This window comes from Pezoporus wallicus, unplaced genomic scaffold (assembly GCF_028554395.1).
Source record: "Pezoporus wallicus isolate ANWC-B61680 ecotype Strahan unplaced genomic scaffold, APGP_CSIRO_Pwel_v1 contig_5524, whole genome shotgun sequence".
Classification (NCBI taxonomy): domain Eukaryota; kingdom Metazoa; phylum Chordata; class Aves; order Psittaciformes; family Psittacidae; genus Pezoporus; species Pezoporus wallicus.
In genome coordinates this window covers 2,065,574-2,081,126 of record NW_026636622.1, presented here as the reverse complement: position 1 = coordinate 2,081,126, position 15,553 = coordinate 2,065,574, and the positions used below count along the sequence as shown (strand labels likewise).

At 42.6% G+C, this 15,553-nt stretch overlaps 1 protein-coding gene across 3 annotated transcripts; it reads right to left on the bottom strand.

Moving 5' to 3' along the window:
• Window positions 1–1,172: 1,172 nt before the first annotated feature.
• Window positions 1,173–15,323, bottom strand: ANXA8L1 (annexin A8 like 1). 3 transcript variants are annotated; one of them, XM_057401065.1, is made up of 13 exons: window positions 14,904–15,323; window positions 14,760–14,792; window positions 10,622–10,712; window positions 10,263–10,357; window positions 9,011–9,124; window positions 8,103–8,193; window positions 7,415–7,494; window positions 6,742–6,801; window positions 6,110–6,203; window positions 4,205–4,300; window positions 3,898–3,956; window positions 2,917–3,039; window positions 1,173–1,558 (listed from the first exon to the last, which is right to left on the bottom strand). In XM_057401065.1, the coding sequence occupies exons 2-13, from the start codon at window positions 14,778–14,780 to the stop codon at window positions 1,502–1,504; spliced, it is 981 nt and encodes a 326-aa protein (XP_057257048.1). In that variant the 5' UTR covers window positions 14,781–14,792; window positions 14,904–15,323; the 3' UTR covers window positions 1,173–1,501. The 3 variants fall into 3 exon arrangements, with proteins under 3 accessions (XP_057257048.1, XP_057257049.1, XP_057257047.1); XM_057401066.1 differs by having other exon boundaries at window positions 14,760–14,801; window positions 14,913–15,323; XM_057401064.1 differs by having other exon boundaries at window positions 14,760–14,801; window positions 14,910–15,317.
• Between the last annotated feature and the right edge of the window lie 230 nt (window positions 15,324–15,553).

Here is a 15,553-nt window from a genome sequence, read left to right as displayed (position 1 = left end):
TCCTCTCGCTAGAAATCAACGCCTGAGCCTGCTCTTAGGAAAACAAGAGGAGAAGGCGGGTCATCAGTGACTATGGGAACAAGTGGCTCTCCGAAAAATGAAGTGGGCCCTCTGGCCAGCAGAATGGACGTGTAGATCTCTGTCCTTTGATGTCTGGAGCTGCCCCACATACCCCCAAAAAACTGAGCGAAAAACCTCCCCATGGTGATCAGTCTTGAGACACGCCTATCTCCAGCTCATCCTCATCCAGGTGAGAAACTGGGATATCACTGAAAACACAAGCACTTAAAGAGCCAGAGATTGAAACCTCCTCCTCTTCATGTTCATCTGGGGAATGAAGATACCCTGACCTCAGGAATGGGTCCTGGAATCCCCAAGACTTTTTGAACCCTCCACTTGCCCTGCACTGGTTCCTGCTCATTTCAGCAGTAAAAGGAAGGAACCATCCCCACCGCCAGAAAATTAATTCACTTGATCAGAAAAGCTATTTCTCTGAACACAATGGCTTTGGGTAAATATGCATTTAAATGAGTTGCTTTAAATGTGGAGAATCACTGTCAAGGCAGACCTGAGCTTCTCAAAGCATTTCAAGCTGTTCTCTCTGTATCACTGTGCAAGTCTGGGCCCTTGATCAGCTACTGGTAGGTGCAGTCATGGAGGTGTGGGGAACAACCAAGCGAGTCCACTGACTTCCGTGAAGTTCCTGTGAAACCAGGAGCAGAAACAGGTCTGCTTCCAAGAGCAGGATATCCTATATTCACCAAAAACAAATTGTCTGCCCCAGTTTTGATTTTCCTATGGTCTGACATTGATGTCACACCCTGGACTTGTCAGTCTTGCCCTACAGATATTCACACAAAGATAGAGGAAATCAGTCACATAGTTTTTAGCTTTCAGTTTCACATGCTTATGGTCAGTTTGGCTCTGCCATTCCCAGCTCCTGGGAAGCCCTCACTCAAGTTATGCAGATAAGACTGCTAAAACAGCCCCTGAGGACGGATTTCTCTACTCTGACCCGTGTCCTAAAGCCTCATTAATATCTGGCATTCCTTCCAGACCTGCCCTGCTAGCATCAAATGATCACTGCTCTAAGAGCTTGTCCTAGTGAAGTTATCAAGGCTACGGGGCAGCCCAAGCTTTGTAGGGTTGTTAAGACCTGCAGAATACCTACAGAGGTTTTAAAAAAGCCTTTAATTTTACATCCAAGTAGCAGCCTTTACAGTGTGCTAAAAGAGAAGGGAAATTGCATAGAACAAAATGGAAGCAAAAAAGAAACATTCCCACTTGGGTTTGAAAAATTGTTGGGGTAGCGAATAGCATTTAGTGTCTAATGAGCACCCACATCCTCCAGAGCCCTATGGAAACCTTGACAGTTTATTTGATCTTCTTTTTTTGCCCAGTTGGATGAATGGAAAGATTTTCTACAACGTACATTTTCAGATCCTTGTTCGCTGTTAATTTTCTCTCTGTATCCATTTCAGCATCTTCCTCCTAGATGTTGTCAGTCAGTGCCACAGAGATTCAGCAAGGCTGTCTTGTAATCGCCACTGGTGTCATCCTGACAGGAGAAAAAAAAAAATGAAAAAAGGTGAGCATGGAAGTTCCTCTGTATGCTCCGAGTGCTGACTTTGTCAGTCCATGGAATATGCCTGCACAGGAAAAGGATTTGGAAAGAGCAAGTCAGACTTCAGCAGTGTTTCTGCCAACTGACACACCATCAAAAGCAAATGGAGAAATGAGGCTTGTAGCTGCCACCTGAAATAACATTTATCAAATCCAATTCATTTCTTTGGAATCCAGGTGAGCAATTTATCAGGGCTACATCCTACAGAGCAGCACAGACAAAGCACAGACAAAGTCAGCATGAACAAGAGCAACCAAGTCTGCTGTGTTCAGATTTCATGTCCCCAAGTATTTGTGCAGCATCTCTCCCCTACAGGAAGGGAAAGGGCAATATCGCTAGCCCTGACACATGACATGTTATAAAAAGCCACAGTTGTGGTCATTTTGGTCTAGAGGAGCACTACAGAGAATATCGCAAGGTAAAAAATTACTCCCTTTGACTGTTTTGTGATGACAGGTGTAAAGCCCATTTCACTTCTCAGAAGGAATGAATATTCCATGCAGACCCTTGAAGACTGATCATTAATCAACATGACAGACACTGACAGTGTCAATTAGAAGAAAGGTCCTTCATTATAGAACCAGACTTCCCATGGGGACTGCTAAGGATAGGGCTTCTGTGCCATTTGCACTGAGGGAAAGGAATGCCCCAGAGTCCTTAGGACAAATGGTAAAACCCAACATTACAGCCCCAGTAGGGGAGGGACATTCACTCAGAGCTGAGACCCTAACCTCAAAAGCTACAATAAGCTTTGACAAGGTTCAGTTTCTAAACCTATCATCTCACCACAGTATAGACCAGGCCTTCGCCTAGGGTAAGTCAGCTAAAGGATAAGTCAAACCAACCAATCAACACCAAAAAGAAAACAAAACAAAGAAAGAAAAACAGCACTGTTTTGATTTATATGGGACTGGCTTGAGGTAGTTAAGGACAGCACAGAGAGAGGACAAAATGACACAACAGTGTGGGAAAGGTGTAACAGAGAGAATTAAATGAATCTAGGTTCATCTAGAAAATCACAAAGTGCATGGATACAGAGTACAGTCCATGAAAACCCTGGAGCATCTCTCCATGGGTTTGGTTTTGCCCATGTCACTTCCAGAGCATACAATCTGACTCACCTTTCAGGTGTGTATGTCTCTCAAGGAAAAGATTGTTAATAGGCCTAATGAAGGAGAGCTTAGCAGAAAATGATATTTTTATAAAAAAAAACTGTGGAAGCATCCCACAGTGTTGGACAGGTTAGGAATGTGTATGATGCTTAAGAACCACCGTATCAAGATGCTGCTTACCATAATCATACTGGAGAGAGTCTTTCCTGCAATATGCTTGAATTCAGCCTTTATAAGATTTAAATCAACTTCACTTCGAGAAACGATCACCCTTATAAGAGTCCCATCATTGGTGCCAGCCCCCTGGAATAACAGATACATCAGTCTATGATGTCAGTGGATGTTCAAGGGATAAGCTGTTGCAAACTGGTCCAAGACAGGAGGAGTCATGTTTCAAACATTGGTTGGCGCATGTTCTGCAGCACGTCTGCTGCTCTTTCTGGAGGACCAATCCCTGGGGGACATTGTCAGTACCACAAGCCCATCGTGGAAGTGTGCTAATAAGTTTCTGCACACATCAAATTCAAAACCAAGCATGTTACAGAGTTGGATGTTAGCATTGAATACATATTGTACTTCTGCAGCATCACCCATGGGACACTTGACTTCAACAAGTATTGATTAATCACTCACAGGAAATTAAGATCATGTTGATAACTAATATCAGTCGTCTCAGCTTTCACAAGTTTGGGAGAGCTGTTGTCTTTTACACATCTGTTAAGAGTTACAGGGCCACAATCTGTAGATGCCTTGTGTGTCCCCATTTGGGACTCTTTCATTTTATACTGCCATTGAGAGAATTGTTTCCTAGAAAGAGAATATTGTGGTCCAGTCTATTATATTAACATTATGGACAAAAATTCCACCATGAACAACCTCCTAGAAAAGCCTCTTCCAGAAATTTTGTCCACGTTTCAAAAAGTGGGACTGGACTCCTTGCAGACTCCTAAATCAGAGAAGCTAGACTCCCTTGGGTATCTCACTTTTAAGAGGTATTTTTCTGCCTAAGGTAGATGAAGAGATCCTGCTATTACCTGCAACAATAGCCCTAAACTTGCTGGATTTCACCAAAACCTTGCCTCTTCTAACTTGACTTGGTGGAAGCCAGGTTACAAATTCAGTCTAGTATGAAAACAAGTATGTTACACTGAAGAGTCTTACCTTTAAAGCATGGTACAGCCTCTCTGCAAAGTAGCAATGGACACTCCTGGTACATTTCACTAGACATACAAAATGGCTGAGTAAGAATCAACTGCAATTCCAGTTCAGAGCAGCAGGTAACAAGAGATTCAACATGGTTTCCAATAATTCAATGTACCCCTGGGATCTGAGTTTATCCTACTTAAGAAGAACCCTTTAATTACCACCAGATACCCTTATAAAGTAGCTCCATCCCATAACAGTTACCTGCTGCAGGAGAAAATGTAGCAGACTCAGACAAAAGAAAGGGAAACATAGCCACTCTTACCAATAGCTAGCATGGCATCCTCAAGTGAACCACAAGTTTCACTCTTGATAGAATCTTCTATGTTCTTACCAGCCAGTTTCTGGTATTCTTCAAACACTGTTGGAAACAAAGAACTTCAATTTTTACCAAGCAACTGCTCAAGCTTTTTGTGCCCAATATTTACAGGTATTGCTTGTGTACTGACATGGAAACATAGATCCCACTGAAGGAATGGCCACATTTTCACCAACTTCAGAAAGCTTTAGTCAAGCCCAGAAATCAGCTACAAAAAAAAAAGATGGCAACGTTCACAGAAACGCAACCCATCCAGGGTTCTTAATTCGATGCCTTAATTTGAACATGTGAGTTCAGTCACTTCATGTTAATTTGGAAATCTGCCCCTTCATCACTGTATTTAACCACAGAAATGAAGCAGACAGCAGAAGGTTAGGCACAACTCTACCATGTGGCCTTGTATTTGTTGATGCCACAAGCTTCAGGAACCAAAACAAAATCAAATTAAATCTAGGACTATGCTGCTCATGGCCCTTTTGAATGATGACAACAATTTGGGAAAACTTACTATTTCAAGCAGAAGGAAAAAAACAAAATTCTCAGAAAAGATGAGCAAAACACAGTTGTAGATTCCAAGGTATTTGAGCTCCCACATTAACAAAAGCTCAGCAACAGAGCTGTTGTTCACCTTATACACTCTAGGTACTCCAGGGTTCAGATCTCAGTTTTGATTCCTAGCTTTCAGACTAACGAAGAAGGAAAACTACTATGTAATGCAGTGGGCATCTTTAAGAAGTTTGCTTGGCATTCAAGATCAGATACCTAAACACTAACACTAAGATAACTCTGGGGAAAGGTAATACCGCATAACAGATAGATGGATACAACGTCCCCAACTCAGACCTACTTTCCATAATTTTTATATATATATATACACACATATATATATATATATATATATATATATATATATATCACTGCAACAATCGCACTTAAGTCTCAAGTTTTAAAGACGAAGAGTTACAGGTTGCCTTAGCACAAAGGAAATTACTTGCTTGGTGATATGGCAGGTTCCACAGACTGATTTCATCCTGACAACTAGTTGAAACTCAGATCTAAAAGGCAAAGCCGAAGACAAGAGATCATTTTTTTTTGGTTTTGTTTTCAAATTTAATCTCCCAGCAGCACTTAGAAACACAAGGGGGAGCTGGCCTCAGGGCCTAGAAAACAGTCTCAGAAGACCTCAGCTTGAAAAAGCTCAGACATAATTTATTTATCACTGGCTAAATTTATCACTTTAAGTCCACATAAAGTAACACATATGGATTTACACACTACATAACAGCTTATATTCAACCAATATAACAACATCTATCAAGCGGTTTTGGACTGCCTCAAAATTCTTGAGATGACAAGGCCAGGTCTCTGTTGCACTGGGCAGTGGGGAGCTGAAGGCTCCCTTACCTGGATCTGGGTTAGCATGTTTGCTTCCAGCAGCCTCTGATGCCCTCAGAAGAACCTGAAGCAGAAGTGCAGGGTGCACCCTGGGATTCTCCATCACTGAATAAACAGTTATGTTTCCAGTGATTTTTTTGCCACAGAGGAACCCATAACCCAGAGGTCATGGGTCTGTCCACTGCATGCTCCTACCTGGTTAGAAAGAGACTGTCTCTCTCCTTGGGTTTATGAAAAAAGCTATACCATCCAGCCACCACCATTGTATAAGGACTCTCAAGTAAGCCACTTGATTTTCAGCAGTCATAAGCCTTCGTAAGTTTTCCTGAAAGCTGCTGGCAGCTTTTGGTCACTAAGTGACCAAGAATAAGGAGACAGAATCAGGTACTTACTTCTGATGACCCATCTCTCCCACCTATATTCCTGACTCTGGCTAATGAGGCGAGTCCTCCATACCTTTCAGCAAGTGTATGGCGCTCCTCTTGCACAAGATGGTGACAAACTGTATCTCATCGGTGCCCCGTATCTTCTCTCCAGCAGCATAGAGAGCCTGTAATTTAACACACAATTTTTAGAGATGTTCTCTGCGTGTAGCTGGTAAAGAAACAGAGTTTGGTTTAAGTTGAAGTTAGGGTGATTTTAAGTAACCTAAAACACTGTGTGAACTAGACTCTCATAGAATTAGTGATTATGAAACCTCTTGACTGTGTCTTCTAGTCAAACTGGAGCAAACAGTATCTCCAACCTTTCCATTCCTCCTCCAGCAGCTGGAGCAGCCAACAATACTCTTAGGTTTTCTTCTCTATTCTTTGCTGTTCCACTCCACCATACATATACTTTTGCATATTTAAAGCAGCTGAGCCCGAGCCCAAGCCCAGCTATCGTCACTCTTTTTTGGAACAGCAAGGCTCAGCAATGCAGGCAAAATTGAAGAACCCCAAGTTGCTTCCGCTTGAAGACCACCCCTTCCCAAGCTATTGTGGCCACAAACCCTCTGCTGATCAGGACTCTGCTGCCTACTGAAGCACTTTGAAGCTCAAGACAGATGGGATGCAGGCATATCATCAATTACAAGCATTTGGTAGTACCTCTGCATCTTGGAGAGCCAGTGCTGGGTCCACATAGAAAGTAGCATTGTCCCTCTCACCCTATGAGAAGAAAAAGAAAGGTAACCATTTTATTTCACGAAGAATCTTCCATACATAAGGATCAAAGCATACATTCTGGGTGAAGATCAATTATCCTGATGAGCTATTCATTTCTGCAGAGTACTCAAGTAGTAATGTTTCAGACAGCATAAATACTATCTCCTTCACTGAAAGGCACTGAAATCAGCCATAGGAAGCAGAGTCAAAAACTTGCTAAATTATTCTGCTGCTAGGCAGGAAAATTTGGAAAATGTGGCAAGATAAATGCATCCAAATGCACTCAGCATTGAGAACACAGCCCCTGGAAGGCTGGTGAATTAGAGCTGAGGAGCATTGTTTTCAAAGGCCCTTGTAGAGCGCAATAGCTTTATGTGTATGTAAAAGTGAGGTGTCTCCCTGCGGCAGAGCTATGTTCCCAGCTGCTAAGGGAGGAAGGAATCCCTGTTTCAGTCACATTGAAGTTGAAACACAGATCCGGTCCAAGTCACACATTTGTCTCCGCAGTTTGTCTGGTGGTCATGACTGTATTGCCTCTTCTACTGCATGTCTTCTCAAAAGAAAAAAAAAAGAGAAAAATGTGAATAACTTCATACTGTCATTTCTCTAGCGTTACCTGAAGAAGGCAAACCAGAATCTGTTCCAAGTAGCCACTTGTTTCTGATTTTATGTCTTCTTCCAGATCAGAACCGTATTCTACTCAAGGAAAAGAGGACAAGAGAAGGATTTGTTATTTGGATCACATAGTTGGGATATTGCCAGTCACTCAAGATGTACAAGACCTGACACTAGTCAAGAAGGTTGCTAGGGAAAAAGGACAGGACTGAGATCAACTCATACCCTTAGTGACACCCAGGTCAGCATTTGCAGCTGAATCAGTAGCTCCACTGATATCCAAGGCATAAACATAGATTTAACATTGCAGATAGCAAAGAAATATAAAATATTTACAATACATATTTGATATACTGTAGATGGAAGTTTATTTGAAGGGGAGAAGCAGCCAAGTATATAGCTACAATTTTGTTTGCATTCTGACAGTAGCATGTGACCAAGTTGAACCAAACTTGTGATTTGCTGACCTTTTCCTTTAGCTGAGTGTAAATCTGGAAAGGGATTTTCAAATTCTGTCAGCATAGCCATGCTCTGTTTTGCTAGGCTGAAAGCAGAGTTAGGCTGCACCTCCCTGCTTTTAAAAACACCATCTACCTGCTGACAGTGCTAGTTGGTAACACCATTCCTGCTGTGCAATTAGGCAGCCATACATTGCTCTGACCACACAGATCAGGCCCCAGGCACTTTACCTTCTTTGTACGCCTTGATTATCTCTCTGATCTGTGCTTTTGTTCGGGATGCCAGGATCTCTATGATAACATCTTCACTTGTTCCCACACCCTTTAATATAAAACATAGGGGATAAATAAAAGTGGAGAAAGGCATCTAGTCATGGAGTGAAATTTATCGCTAAAGAAGTATGGTCAAGTGAGGAGTCAAAGCACATAGCCTAATGCAGCAGTGTTAGGCTGCGTGATGAGCTGTGAGAAACCATCATGATGAAAGCTGGAGACACAAAGCACATTTGGTCTGAACATGGTTTCGTCTACTGATGTGCCTAACTCAGGAAGGATGATTTTATCTAACCTTTCACAATGCATTTCTGCAATGCATTTCTGGATTTGGATATTTGATGACAGTGTTAGAGGGATGCAGGGAGACAGACCAATGCTTGTCTAGTTAGTCCATCTTTCTACCATTTTAATAGACCTCTCTGCATCTGAAACTTGAACTGTATTGGTAGGTAGGATCTCAGCCAAACCCAGCCTTGCCCTCACACCACCACTCCTTGATTTCTTAAGGGTTTCGTGGCTCAGTTGGGACATCAGGGCAATAGCTTTGTGTCACTGAGCTCTGTTCAGGAGAAGCACAGCACAGAGCAGCAAAGAAATGTTTAAATAAAGAAACAATCTGTGGAAGTTCATTCCTTGCCAAAACCGAGTTTAGTTTGCTTTTGCCTTCCCCAGGCTCTATGAGAAATGTATGTACAGAAACTCATTCAGCCCAGATATTAAAGCAGAATTTCCCCTCACAATATGCATTGACAGTATAATTATTTCTCAAAGGCTACTGCTAATAACAAACTTAGTCATGTAGCAGTCCAGTTATTGCACTGCTTCCATGCTACTACTGAAATATCAGCATGCAATTCACTTACTTTCATGGCATCATAGAGCTCCTTGGCATCGTACTTGAATGGGGAGTACATGAGAGCTACAATGAGCCGCTCAAAGTTGCCACTCAGTTCACACTTCAGGCTATCAATCAGATCCTGTTAAATATGCATCACACAGTTACACAAAAAGCCTCATGGGATCTTTTTACCACCTAATGCTGTTTCCATCCCCATGGCCTACAGTAATGAAGCTGAATGACAGTATTGTGTTGATAGTTTATTAGAAAAGGTCCTGGGACTGGAAAAGGTACCCATCTCGAAAATGATATTTGTCTACATACATCCACATTCCCTGTTGTCCCACTACTTAAGCACCTCCCAAGCATTAATTAATTTTGCAGCAGGGTAGGGAAGAATAAAGTCTTCTTCCACCCTGTTTTACTCAGGGAACAAAACCAGGCAGCTGAAGGCCTTTAACTGAGTAAAGGATGTAGCTTCACACAGGGCTGGTTCCCAAAGCCTGCATGAACCGAGGGCTTCCACAGAATCAGGCATGCAGTCTTTCTGAAGATAAAATTCAAACTTTCTATCCCCACAATGCATTTTTGTTATGGTATGACTCACACTGTTTCAGTGGGATGTGAGCACTCTCTATTCATTGTCCTATACTTGCCACCCCCACGTTTTCTTCCCTTTCTGAGGCCCTTTCATGGCAGTCCCCTTTCCAGCAAGGGTCATTGGAGACTCCAGAGTAGGGCTGGTGGCAGAGCTTGCTGATGGAAAAGTTTTCCCAAATGACAGTAAGATTTTACCAAAGACAGAAAGATAATCACAGGAAAACATGGTTGTCAATAACTGCAGTTGGATTCCATTTTCAGAATTTCCAAAGAAATGTAATTAAATAAGTCTTTAAATTGAGCTTTCTCTGGCATTTAAAAGGACCCCAAACTAAACCAATATTTTACTCAAAATGCCACTTAGAAAAGTATCCATTTTTGATACAGCTTCAAAAAGAAGTTAGACTTTAAGTTAAAATAGCAAATAAAAAAATAATTTTTAAGAAATATTTTTAGTAAAAAAATCTACAAACTTTGGGGGAAAACCAGGTTTTCCAACCAAAAATTAATTTCACACATTTATCCCAAACCTTATAAATAAATATCCATCCACTTATTTGCAGAAGACCTGCATATCATTTGCATCATGCTTCCAGGATGAATTGTATACCCATTTACCACATCCATTTATTGTATGCCGTGAAACAGTGACTGAATATGGTTTTGGTTTGGATAACCTTTCCAAACTGTGCTTTGAAGGATTTGGCAATCTCTTGACGCTGCGCATTACTCCTCTTGGTTAGGACATCAATTATAGCCTGTTCATCAGTCCCTGCAGAGAGCAACAATAAGCCATAAGTCACAGTGCACAGAATAAATTGAGACTAGCCCAAAAAGTCTCAATTCAAATATTCAGACAACCTTTCCTACTCCATTGTCTTCATGGAGAATTTTAAGTGTGTACTGAAGAAAATTTAATTTTTAATTTTCCACATTAAAAGTGATATGTCTGGCTGCAATTTTCTTAAGGAATAGCTTTCAACTTGGCAATTAAAGGAGAACATAGAATTTACACACAAATTTGGAGTCAACTCACCAAGCCCTTTCATGGCCTTGTACAGAGTCTGAGCATCAGGTGTGGGGTCAAAGTTTAAAGCACCTGCCACAGACTTGCCCTCTGCTTCACTCTGAAAGAAGAAGAAAAACGTAGCACTTTTCACCACTGCTTTTCATCAGCTGAAGAAAAAGTATTTTGAACGTATGTTAATAATATTCATTGCTTGTGCATGGCGAGGGGACAGTAAAGTAGAGGGATTGGTTCAAAAATCTCTCAGCAGAGCAGAACTCCAAAAAGAACAAGTTTCCTTCCTCCATCTGCCTGTACCAGCCTTTGGCTCCTGGCAGAAACATGAAGTGCAAACCATTAATAGTGACACTGCTGTTACAGTCATTATGTGCAGGCAGTCTGCTGCTCACACACCATTTTCTAAGTAGCAGCTTTATTCTGCTGCACCTGCACAGCTGGTTTCAAGAAAGAAGCATTTCCTCTGAAAATATTTGGGCCAAGAGATTACTTTGAAGGAGAGATCCAACAGCAGGAGTGCAGGTTTTATGTTCTCACCTGAACCAAGGGCCAGCTACACAGGAATCCTCCAGACACTTAAGGTTCTGCCAGTGCCAGACTTCCAGGGCAGAAAGACCAGCTGAGACTTATTCCAGTCATTACAAGGTAGCAGGACCATCAAACAGAACTCAAGTTTAAGAGCTTTAATTTAACATCAGCTGTTAGTCAAGGGCCTGGCTTGAATATATTTACACATTTCTAACTGTATGGTCCTATCAACAGGGGAGTACGTGTGTGGTTAGATATAGAGTCATCACCACTTTATTCCAATAATGGACATGATTTTCTCTTTTTTAGCAGCAGATTTAAGTTGCTCTAGGAAACAACTGTATTCTCACAACCTTAGTTGCAGAGATAGGGTTAGTACTGTACTACTGATATCAGTATGACCTGATGGATTTTTTAGTCAGTGAAGTACCTTCAAATCGGAGCTTACAGACCAGAAGGAATCACTGTGGTTGTCCCATCTGACTTGCATAACACAAACCACCAAATGCCACCCAGCAGCCACCTGCTATGATGCAAATCCCTTCTGCTCTTATTTCCTGTGTGAAAGAGGGCTTTATTCCTATCTCCCAGAGCCCTTCCAGGTCATCCAAGCCCTCTCCAGAGATAAAAAGCCTCCCCAGGAGAAAAAGCCTTCAAGTAATCCTTGACAGAAATGCTTGCAGAAATTTCCTTCAGGACCTGCAGTTCTGGCTTTTAATGAGAGGCTGGAAGATTAATGGCTGTGTGCTCAGGAGTGTCTGTCAACAACTTCCAGGTTTAGCCTAGCTCTCAGCTGAAGCATGCCCACATTGTGCTGCACAGATGGTCAGGCTGGCTGAGGGCAAATTAGCTCAGGTGTCCTTGTCCAGTGCTTTGCCAGTAGATGTAGCTGGCACATGTTTGCATGCCGGTCTCTTTGCTGGCCAAGCTCTGGAAGCAGTGACGAAAAACCAAAGGGCAATGATGGTTGTTGAGACAGGCAGTATATTCATCAATCAGCAAGATAGGGAGAAGTTTGCTTTACAGCCAGCACATAGACAGACTCCTGTGCTACCATATCTTGCTCCCAGCTGAAAGAGCAGCTGCGGAGGGTGTCAACAGAAAACTTTTCAATAGATGCAGCTTTGAATCCCAGTGATGACTGAGCAGCAAGTTTAAGGCTGTGATGAAGCTGTCACTGCAAAAGGGCGGTGACTAAAGCATTGCCACCCCCAACAGTTTGTCATCAGCCTGGAACAGAGTTTGGCTGAGCTAGCAAGTTCTCCTTCTCTAGTGCTCTGTGAAGTCAGCCAGCACCATCGCAACTACCCTCAAAAGCAGGTTGCGCTCATCCATGTGATTTTGTTCTGAAAGAGGTGGACAATCGTCTGTAGCTGCCTGTAAGGACCGTGTGAGAGAAACACTCTGGACACAACTCAGTGAAAGACGAGGTGCAAAGCTGAGCTTTCATTTGAAGGCAGCAGAACAAGCTGAACAATAGTCATCTTTGACACTAAGTCAAATAAACATTGACAGCCCATCAAGGCTCAAGTGGCACACTCACGATTCAATCATAAGACCTCATCCTCTGTCTACATAATTGTTTCAGCACAGGCTCAATCACAAAAGGTTTCCAGAGAAACCCTGTTCAGTTTGGTCTTGTTTCCCAGATGAACTGAACCTACAATTACCCAACTGAAATTACTCAAGCCATCTGTGCAACTCTCATGTGAAGATGAATAATTCACATGAAAGCAATGGAATCACTGTACTTCAGACATGATGCCCTGAAATGTTTTACCTATAAATGAAGGAAAGAGGAATTAAGTTTTCCTACCAAAATATTTTCAAAACTAAACAGCAGTTTGTTGAAAAGCTGCAATTTGGGGACAAGTGGGGGCACTGTTGTTTGGGTTGTGTTTTTTTTTTTTTCAGTAGAAAGCTTCTGAAAAAGTTTCACAGTTCTTCATTCTTTTTGCTTTTGAACAGTATTTTTTATGAAGGGGTTAGAAAATCAAAACAATTTAACATCCTTCCTTTGCCCTCTCATCTTTCTCTAATGCTTCTACCCCCTGCAACACTGAAAGGTAAGAGATCATTGGAACTTTCAAGAGCTTTTCTCCTTTTCTTACTCTGAGTTTTCAAATGATTTGCAGCTTTGGGCATAGTGGAGAACAGATCAGCAGAAAGGGGAAAATTGAAATGAGAGCTACTCCAAACTTTGGAATAAAGAGAGTACTACTATACTGAACTTCCAAAAGGAAATACGGAGGCAGAGGGAAATGAGCAGAAAGGAAGATTACAATTTTAATCTTTTTTTTTTGGGGGGGGGGGGGGGGGGAAGGATGTTGAAAAATCAACATGTTTTGAGAGCAGGAAAGTTTCTCATCTGGAGCCTACTGTAGAAAAGTAGGAATTAGTTTGGTATTCCCCACCCCACAAGGTGTTTTGGTGTTGGATTAGTTTTTTCTTGAGTTCCCACCCCCTAGTTGCAAAAATTGTAACTGAGAAGATGAAAACGGTCATGCCCATGCAAAGTGGTTTCTCTCTCCTTGATGATGTACTGCACCTGAGGCAATACAATGCACTGCAATGCAGCTCTCCTACACTTCATGGGTACCTTTGCTGGCAAGTGACAGCAGAGGCCCCTTGCCCCCTTCTCAAACACCAGTGCCAGGACTGGGAGAGGAGCAGTAGCACTGGAACCTCCGTGCAGGCTCACCCCTTGCACAGGCTTGTATTTTTGAATACAAAACCGTCTTCACAAGAAGCCAGGGGACTCTTGGACAAATCTTTCCACAAACAAGACAAAAACAGTCCAGAGAAAGCCTGTGCGCTACTGGCAGTGGTGCTGCACAGTATTCTTCCACTGCCTGTCTCCAGCAGATGTCTTCTAGGCTTTAGCTTATAGTTATCTGACAATAAAATCTGGGGGTAAACCTGGCCTTCCATGGGGGCTAATGGGAAAGCTGCCATAGCTGGGAGCAGAGCTGTGCACATCACCAGAGCTGCCTGGCACCTGGCCTGAGCTGTACCCTAGAGGTTGCCTCAGCATCCCCCATGAGCATCCCCCTGTCCTGCCACATTCCTCCCAAAGCCACAGGGGTTTAGAAGAGAACATACACAGCATTTCTGGCTCCTTGCAGACTGACAGGGTGTTCAAGTCCACATTGTCATTGCAATATAAAAATCCTACCAAGGAAAAAGACACTGGCTTGACCACATCTCCTTCTGTGGCTACAGCCTGCCAGTGCAGCTGGGGGCAGGCCAGTGCCCTGATCTCGCTACCGCATGAGACAAGAAGCTTGCAACTTGCCGACCTCAGCTGTGAAACTTTGTTGTTTCCCAGTATCATCTCCCTATATACGCAGGCACACAAACACCCCCCTGCACCGCTCTTAGCCGAAGGATCACAGAGAGTCTGCTCCTCTTCTTAAGGCCACCCATCATGTTAACATCTTCCTTAATCAAGATTTTTGAAATGCTGAATACTATTTTATAGTCAGAAACCCAGCAAATAGATCTTGCTGGGTTTTAAAGAGAAACATTTAAATCCCACACAGTGCCTGATACAACTTACAAGTTACCTTATTATGGTGCAAAAAATATCAGGGTGTCTTACTTCAATATTTCCTCTACTTACCCAGGCCTTCCACCATGCCATTGCAGTCTAAGTCTGGGTTTGCTGATGAAGAAAAAACACACATATCACACCTCACAGTTAGGGAATCTGAGATTTGAAGGGGGTGGAGGGGGAAGAGGAAGAAACAAAAGCTCTTTTCTATACACTTACCACAAGCAAACTGGAATAACTGTACTCCTCAAGAGGCTTATTTCCTCTGGAAGCTGCAGAATGTAACTGGCCTCTCTGTGCTGGGAACACACAGGTATAAACCATCCTTATCTACAAATTCCATAAGGCAACGCCCTCAGACATGGCTCAACCTGTTTTTCACAGGGAGAGATCAAGTTGCTTAATATATGAGCCTTCCCTTGTGAGGAGCCAGCCCTATGTTCACCCAGTTGACTAAAACTCTTTGTAATTTTTCCACTGATCCCTATACACACCCTTCCCTCCTAACATTTTGGCCTCTGGCACAGATACAAGATGCAAATTACAACCAGGTAATTTCTCAGTATAAAACCCCACTGGGACCTGGTGAGTTCTGCTACAACAGACTAAGCCGCTTACTCATTATTATCAATCCTTGCTATCTCTACCAATCTGGAAAACCAAACCAGGATTCTAAGACTTAACAAGCCATCCTCTACCTTCCTTCCATCGAAAGAGCTTATTAAACACCCCCCTGCCCCCAAAACAAACCCCACACACCACAGACAGCCACGCCACACCCCACACCATACCATGTCCTTCCTACCTACACCTTACAGTAAAGCTCAGTAAAGCAGCAGACTATACAGAGATTGGGAGGTTCC

Bases quoted from the DNA above. Each gene is read 5' to 3' on its own strand.
- ANXA8L1 (XM_057401065.1), bottom strand. From the start codon at position 14,780: ATGGCATGGTGGAAGGCCTGG. The intron at 10,358-10,621 runs GTGAGTTGACTC...TGCTCTCTGCAG, and splicing joins CAAGGCCATGAAAGGGCTTG to GGACTGATGAACAGGCTATA. The intron at 6,204-6,741 runs GTACTACCAAAT...GTTAAATTACAG, and splicing joins TGGCTCTCCAAGATGCAGAG to GCTCTCTATGCTGCTGGAGA.